Source organism: Cucurbita moschata, unplaced genomic scaffold (genome assembly GCF_002738365.1).
Source record: "Cucurbita moschata cultivar Rifu unplaced genomic scaffold, Cmos_1.0 Cmo_Scf00005, whole genome shotgun sequence".
NCBI classification, from domain to species: domain Eukaryota; kingdom Viridiplantae; phylum Streptophyta; class Magnoliopsida; order Cucurbitales; family Cucurbitaceae; genus Cucurbita; species Cucurbita moschata.
The window spans coordinates 534,816-543,301 of NW_019268521.1; the positions used below are offsets into that span (position 1 = coordinate 534,816).

Consider the following 8,486-nt stretch of genomic DNA (forward strand, 5'->3'; position numbering starts at 1 on the left):
GCCCCCCCCCCCCCTGGACATCTCTGAAATAGCATAGGCATTTGATCTCTGAAGATTTCCTCCTTGGTTTAAACAATAGCTGGGTTGCTGTTCTCGCCATACCTCCGACAGAAAGGATCTTGCATTAATATCCATTTGGATTTGGACAGTAACTAAGGATCCCGACTCCAGTAGACAAAAACCATTGACCCATGACACCATACTGGAATCCATTTGGGGACAGTAGCCGTTCACCCAATCAACCAGAAAGGATTTAAACCTCTTTGCTAGAAACCATTGACCCATCCATGGCACCACACCAAATACATTAGAGGATCTTAAATCCATTTGGACAGTAACATTTGACCCATGGCACCACACCAAATGCTTCAGAGATGCAAAACAGTCATTGATAGTCATTGATAGGAAGACCTACGCAATTGAGTTAGATGATAGATATAAGGGAACACGAATCAAGATATCAGAAATCACTCGGGACAAAGCTTTCTTCCTATCTTTGAAATGGGACTCCTTCCATTGGCTGCAAACATCTTATAAAGTACTATTGTTAGCTCCATTGAACCAAAATTTTTTCAAAGAGAAACGTTTTCCAGAACAGTCCATTTGGATAGAAAAACTCACCAACAAGAAGGGTACCATGGCTAAAATCTCATTGCTTCATGGAAATGGAGGTCTCAACAAATTGTTTGTCCAAGTGGGCGAAGGTTGGAAAGGTTGGATAGCTTTTTCCAACCTTATTGGAAACTATTCCTTGCTGTCCACTAAAATTCCAAACCACCAATTAAACTCAAGATGTCAGAGTAGAAGGCAAGACCATGTACATCGACCTACACTACCCTTGCCTGATACAAAAAAGTCGCTACAAAGGCTGGAAGATAGAAAGACAGATGCAGAAACGTATCTTTCGATTCTAACTAAAAAGGCAAAGACGATCAATGAGTTTCCTCTCTCCCCCATTCATACTGTATGGGATACGATGGTGATTGTCACTCGGGAACATTTTCACGATGATTGGTTTATGATAAATAGGAGCATCCAATTCATGCTAAACGAATTCGGCCAACTAAACCCCTACAGAGCAGACAAGGCGATTCTTCGGTGCACATCAAAGGAGCAAGCCTCATTAGTTGGGAATAAAAAAGGTTGGCAAAAAGTTGGTAACTACGTCGTGAAAATTGAACCATGGTCCGATGAAAAGCACCTGAGTGACCCAGTGGTTCCCTCGTATGGAGGTTGGATTAAAATAAAAAATCTTCCTCTAAATCGTTGGGACATCGATACTTTGAAACACATAGGAGATGCCTGTGGAGGTTTTGTTGAGATTGCTAAAAAGACCTCATCGAGAGTGGACCTCATGGAAGCCACCATTTGTATTGAGAAAAACACATGGGGTTTCATACCAGCAGAAATCTCAATACCATCTTCATCCAAGATTCCCCTTAGGGTTAATATTGACCCTTGCTTTAATGGAGAATTGCTTGTTGACGTTACGACTAGCTACCGGCGCACTGAACAAGCACAAAAAAGATTTTGTACCCCTGAGAATACCGAGTTTATTACAGACACATCATATGGCATTCTTGGACCACATCGTTGGTCAAACCACCGAGAAACAACACCTAAAGGGGCCTCTCAAGCACAACAAGACTCAACACCAACTTTACACATAACAGAGTCTATGGTCATACCACAAAGCCCCAAAAAGGTAACAACCACACCCACCCGCCATGGATAGCCCCCTATCCTCCAAGCAAACCCCTCTAAAAAAAGACCAACCCCCCAACCGAACCTTACTCCTCCACCCTCCCCATCTTCCATGCCCCATAAACCCATAGCCTCCCCACATAAGCCATTGGCCACCAACCCCTCACCCTACTTTATCCCCGACCCTCAAGTTGTGACAATATCACCCGAAAAACATGCCATCACCATAAATGACCAAAAAACCTTCCTTGTCCCAGGAACAAAATTCTCCACCGTTGGCATTGACCAAGAATCAGATGATGAATATGCATCCAGCCCCTTACCCCTCTCCACCGCCCCACCATCCCCCCCACGGAAAAAGCCAACATTTCTCACCCGTTGTTAGAGATCAACCTTGGCACTCTTTTTCAAGGAAAGCAAGATGCAACAGAGGCAGAAGAAGTCCCCCCGATATCAGCAACACTCACACCAACAAGAGCCATCCAAATCTTGGCACCATGGCTAAAAGAGCACCACATGTGCATCATGGCTATTCCATCTGGGAAAAAGAAGCCCACTACAGCCAAGAAATTGAGTAAACTGACTAGGGAGATTGCTGGCCTCTTTTCAAACATCAATTGGGAGGTCAATACCTCTTATGATTATTATCTCTTGGAATGTTAAGGGATTGGGAGATTGGCAAAAGAGAGCCTTAATCAAGTCCTTCCTCCTAAAATACAATCCCCCTATGGTTATTCTTCAAGAAACAAAATTGAATCATGTCGATCGCTGGATAGTTAAATCCTTATGGAGTGCCAGACATATTGGTTGGTCAGCTTTGGATGCCTCAGGTTCATCAGGGGGGATCTTAATCATGTGGAATGACCCAACTTTGACCATTTCAGAAGTTTCAGAAGTCACCAAAGGCTTGTACACCTTGACCACACATATTACATTGGTAGATAATTATAGTTTTTGGATTATAGGAATCTATGGCCCCTGTAGATATCAAGAAAGACATCTGTTTTGGCAGGAATTACAGGACCTATCATGCTTATGTACAGAGAATTGGCTTTTGGCGGGCGATTTCAATACCTCTTGATGGGCTCATGAAAAATCCAATGGAAAAGCCACCAAAAGCATGAGACATTTCAACAATTTCATAAGAGAAGCCGAACTCATTGACCTTCCCCTCAGTAATGGACTATATACATGGTCAAACAACAGATCTTCACCTACCTTGACACTCATCGATAGATTTCTTGCCACAGAAGGCCTCCTTGGAAAATTCAGTAACGCTGGGGTTCAAAGACTGAATAGACCTACATCTGATCATTATCCCATTCTACTTTCTATGGGTTGCTGTAAATGGGCCCCTCACCCTTCTGTTTTGAGAATATGTGGCTGAACCATTCTGAATTTTTGCCAATGGTCGAATACTGGTGGAAGAATACGCCCCTCCATGGATGGCCAGGGCACGGTTTCATCAACAAACTTAAGAGACTAAAAGGAGTCCTAAAGAAATGGAATAAGGAGGTTTTTGGTTGTATTTCGACAAAAAGTAACCAATTGCTAACCAAAATTGCCCTCCTTGATCAGATGGAGGAAACTCCATCACACTAGTTCAACACACACAGAAAAAGCTCATGAAAGCAGAACTTATTTTGTTAGCAGTAAATGAAGAGCAATCTTCGAGACAAAAATGCAAAAAACGATGGTTAGAGGAAGGTGACATAAACTCCAAATTTTTCCATCGTATCATGGCTACAAAGAAACGAAAGAGTACCATCATGGAAATTCTATCCACACAAGGCATAAGTTTAGTAAATGAAGACGAAATTGTATCAGAATTTGTGTCCTTTTACACGTCCTTATACACAAAGGACGATGCCCTCAGCCAATTTCCTCACGATCTTGACTGGAGTCCTATTGATCAACAGCAAGCTGCCACCCTCGAGGTCGCTTTCACTGAAGAAGAGGTGGGGAAGGCGATTCAGAATCTGGGCTCCGATAAAACTCCAGGATCGGATGGTTTTACCTCAGAATTCTTTCAGAAATGTTGGAACTTCATGAGAATTGATATCATGAGAGTATTCCATGATTTTTTTCGAAACGGAGTTATTAATGGCAACTTGAATGAAACATACATATGTTTGATCTCAAAGAAACTGGATGCTCGCACTGTTGCAGACTTTCGTCCCATAAGCCTCACGACCGGTCTATATAAAATCATAGCAAGGGTATTATCAGAACGCCTTAAAAAGGTTCTCCCCTTCACAATAACTGGACAACAAACAACTTTTGTTGAGGGGAGACAAATTCTTGATGCATCCCTCATGGCCAACAAACTCATTGATGAATGGGAAAGAAAGAAACAAAAAGGTGTAGTCATTAAACTTGACATGGAAAAGGCCTTCGACAAGGTTGATTGGACTTTCCTCGAAAACATTCTTGTGGCAAAAGGCTTTGGCTCAAAATGGTGAAGGTGGATTAAAGGATGCATCTCATCCACAAATTTCTCCATCATCATCAATGGAAGACTGAGAGGGAAAATTTATGCCACACGGGGCCTGAGACAAGGAGACCCACTATCCCTTTTTCTCTTCATCATGGTAATGGACTGTTTCAGTCGCCTACTGACAAAGGCAGAATACGAAGGGCAGATCAAAGGTTTTCAGATTGGTAATGAAGGCTTGAGCATAAACCACCTTCAGTTCGCAGATGACACAATCCTCTTTTTCGATTTGGTGAATGCCTCTTCCATAAAAAACATGATTGAGACGATAAAAACCTTCGAAGGATTCTCTGGACAAAATATCAATCTCCAAAAAACAGAGATCATAGGCATCAATATTAGCACAGAGATCATTGAAGAATTTGCTTGCAGATATGGTTGTAAAAAGGGATTATGGCCGAATATGTACCTAGGACTGCCTCTAAAAGGAAATCACAAATCGTTTTCCTTCTGGAAGATTATTATTGAGAAATAGAAAAAAGGTTGTCAACATGGTCATCACGTTATACTTCAAAAGGCGGAAGACTTACCCTAATACAAGCCACATAATCCAACCTCCCTACCTACTATATGTCTCTATTTGAAATGCCACAAAAAGTGCCTGCGGATATAGAAAGGCTTTTCAGAAATTACTTGTGGAAAGATAGTGCACACCTTGTTCGTTGGAATATTATAAACCTCCCAACAGAAAAGGGAGGTCTCGGTCTTATCTCGATAAGGAAGAAGAACACAGCTCTCCTCGCCAAATGAATATGGAGATATCATCACGAAGAAAAGGCCTTATGGCGAAATCTTATAAAGGCTAAATATACTCCTACATCAAACAAAGATCACCTCCCTCCATCTTCTACAAAAGGGCCTTGGAAGTACATAAAGAAACATCAAAATCTCATCACCCACTGAACTCGCCATAAGGTGGGGAATGGGGGAAGCACATCATTTTGGACCAACCCTTGGATTGAAAACACCACGCTAGCTTTTTGAAGTATCCACTTTTGTACAGGCTTTCTCACAACAAAAAAGCCACGATTAAAGAAACGTGGAATGTTGTCAACAAATTTTGGGACTTGAAGCTTGGGAGGAATCTAAAGGACAATGAAGCAACAGAGTGGGCCGAATTAAGCATTGACCTTGCCCCTGTGGTATTGTCAAACAAAGAAGACTCACTAACTTGGCTCCCCAGCGCAGACGGGGTCTTTTCTACAAAATCTTTGATGACGGGCATGGGGGAAAAAGTAGAAGCAATAAATCCCACGCTAGCAAAGAGGATATGGAAAGGACATCAACCTAAAAAGGTGAAGTTCTTCCTTTGGGAAATAGCGCATAAAGCCATCAGCACAAGTGAAAATCTTCAAAAAAGAATGCCTTACATCACTCTCTCTCCAAATTGGTGTCCACTATGCAAGAAAGCAAACGAATCACAAAGTCACTTGTTTATGGAATGCACATACACTCAAAATTTCTGGACAACAATTCTTAATATATTCGAATGGCATCTCACATTTCCTGGGGAGGTAAAGGATTTTTTGGATATAGCCTTAACGTACCACCCTTTCAAGAACGCAAAAAGCCCTATTATGGAAAAACCTCATCATGGTTTTCTTTTGGAATCTGTGGAAAGAAAGAAATCAGAGAATATTTGCAGAAACGACACAGACCTACACAAAACTTTTCGACAATGTTGTTTACTAAGCTATATCTTGGTGTAAACTGTCTAAAATATTTTTACTTCCTATAGTTATACCTCCCTCATTGCAAATTGGGAAGGTCTTTTGTAATCATCATGGATTATACATCCCTCTTGTAAATTTCACTCATCAATAAAATTGTCTCTAAAAAAAAAAAAAAAATGATGACGACTTGAAGGTTCTTGATTAACTTTGGAAATTTCTTAAAGAGTGTCAAACATTTTATGCTTCTTTGAAGGAAGTTGGGAATGTTCTCAATTCAATTTAGCTTGATTAACTAAAATTGAACCACATTTTAAACAGGAAAGGAATGTTAAACTGAGCCAAATTCGAGATATCTTATAATCAAATCAAATCCAACTGTAAACCAATAGTTTGATTGGTTTGATTTGGTAGGACAATGGGGAAATGGGCTGGGGGCAATTTGCAAAACCCTGAGTGATTTGGATGATGAAGGAGGTTCTTCAAATTGAAAAGTGTGTTTGTCTCATGAATGATTTTGCTGATGCAGCTCAATTATCGTTGGCTGAGGTGAAAGAAGCTAAGTTGATACAGGCTGAGAAGCCCTTGTAAAAGCCACTGGAAAATTATATTATCGAAGTTTCCTGTTTTCTCTCAGTTTATTACTTGTTCTATTGGTGAAGGCCCGAAGTTTTTACTTTTGGGAGGACTGCAGGGTGGAAGAGGAACCTCTTTGTGCTTTGTTTTTTGTTCTTATGTTGCCTTTTGAACAAAAGGCTACATCTTATGGCCTTCTGTTGCCTTCTTCAGATCCTTATTCCTTGATATCTTTGGGTTTCTGAAGGCCTTTGATTGATAGAGAGGTGGTAGATGTGGTGGGTCTTCTTCTTTTTTTTCTTCAGATAAATTAGTGGTCCCTGGGAGAAAAGGGATGTTAGGTTTTTGGTCACTTGATCCTTCTCTCGTTGGAAGGTTAAAATTCCAAAGAAGGTTAAGGTATTAATTGGAGGACAATGTCTTTGCCTCATCCAGTTGGCTTGGAGGTCTTGGGCCTTGGTGTTGCAACTATTGATATGAAGTACTGCTCCCTTCTAACTAAACAAATATGGAGATTCTCAAGCATGGATGATTCCCCTCAACACAATGCAATTTCTAGAAAAATGGGGGTGTGAAGAGTTAGGTTGGTTCATTAGCTTCATAGCTAGATGCTGTTTAAGATGCCCTTGGGCTGTTTTTATCTAGTTAGATAGAGATTGAGAAGTTCCTTCCTATAAAGTGGGGTGGATGGTAGAATGAGGTCCTGGGAAGTTCTAGTTTAATAGGTGCTCAAAGTCTGCATTGTTGACTGAGATACAAACCCCTTCGTCTTTTACTCCCCCATCTTTATCATCTGTATATGATTGTACATTCTTACCTTTGTTTTGCTGCCCTTAGCCAGTTCCTCTACATTTCTTTAGCGCTCTTTCATCCTGTGACAGATAAGGAGGTGTTGAAGGTCTCAGTCTTATATTTGTTGCATAAGGATGTTCATATGAGCCACGGGAGAAGGTACATTTGGGTTTGGAATCAAGCCTATCGAAGGGTTTTCCTTGTAACTCTCTTTTCGATCATTTGAGTGTTACTTCTCTTCACTCTTGTGCCCATTGTCCCCTTTGTTCTCACTTTGGAAGGTTAAGTTACAAAGAAAATCATTTTTTTGTCTGACAACTCTTGCATGGAAAATTCAAAAACCTTAAGGTCACGTTTTAAGGTGCTCTACTTCTATTTCGGGCCTCAATGGTTCGTTCTCTCAATGCATTAAGAGGATCTTGATCATTTTTTTTTGGAAATGTTAGTTCGTATCATCTATTTGGTCTCTATCTGGAGTCCTTTCTTTGGCTTGGAACAAAAGATTGGATTGAGGAGGATGTGTTGTTCCCTCCCTTACAAGCTAAGGGAAAGTTATTTGGCATGCTTGTTATTGGTGGGCTGGTTTGTTGTTTTGTTAGTAGGGATTGGCTCTCGTCGAAGTTATTGTTTTGAGGCTCTTGGGGTTGATGATTTGGCAGTTGGGTTTGTTTAGGGAGGTGTTCCATTGGAGCTCTTTCTGTTGGTGGCTTTTCTTTTTTCTGTTCTTATGCGTTTGTGGATACTGTTTTTTAGTTTAGTTTTTTTTTTTTTTTGGGTCATGTCTTCTGGATTTATCAGGGATTTTTTATCTCCCTTATTTTGTTTGCTTTATTATTCTCTCTTCCTCTGGGAGGTTGTATCCATGATGAAAAGGTTGTTTCTTGTTTAAAGAACAGCCAATTTTGGAATGTCTTCTTTAGTTCTAGTTTTGCTAGTGTGATACAATATGTTTACAAATTATGTCATTAATCTGTTTCATTAAAATGTGTTACCTTATCTGATGCTGTTTTCAGGAAAAGCTTTATCAATGGATGTTTAGACAACAAGAAGGTGGATCTAGAGTGACAACAGCTGATGTACTCAATTACATACGGGTCAGTTTACATTTTTCTTTCATTTTCATCTTTGTTTGAGCATTTGAGTTAGTTTGTCTTCCTCAGGTTGTTCCCACTTTTTTTGTTAATGCCTACTGGTTCTTACCAAAAAAAAAAAAAAAAAAAAAAATAAAAAAAAAAAAAAAAAAAAAAAAA

The 8,486-nt window shown here is 40.2% G+C and overlaps 1 protein-coding gene across 1 annotated transcript in view; it reads left to right on the forward strand.

The window, feature by feature from the left end:
* The window catches only part of LOC111443422, a 15,994-nt gene that overhangs the window by 4,029 nt on the left and 3,479 nt on the right, over positions 1-8,486 (forward strand). Inside the window, exon 2 of the mRNA XM_023081232.1 lies at positions 8,250-8,330. Within this exon, the coding sequence (XP_022937000.1) occupies positions 8,250-8,330 (81 nt within the window). The remainder of the gene's footprint in view (positions 1-8,249; positions 8,331-8,486) is intronic.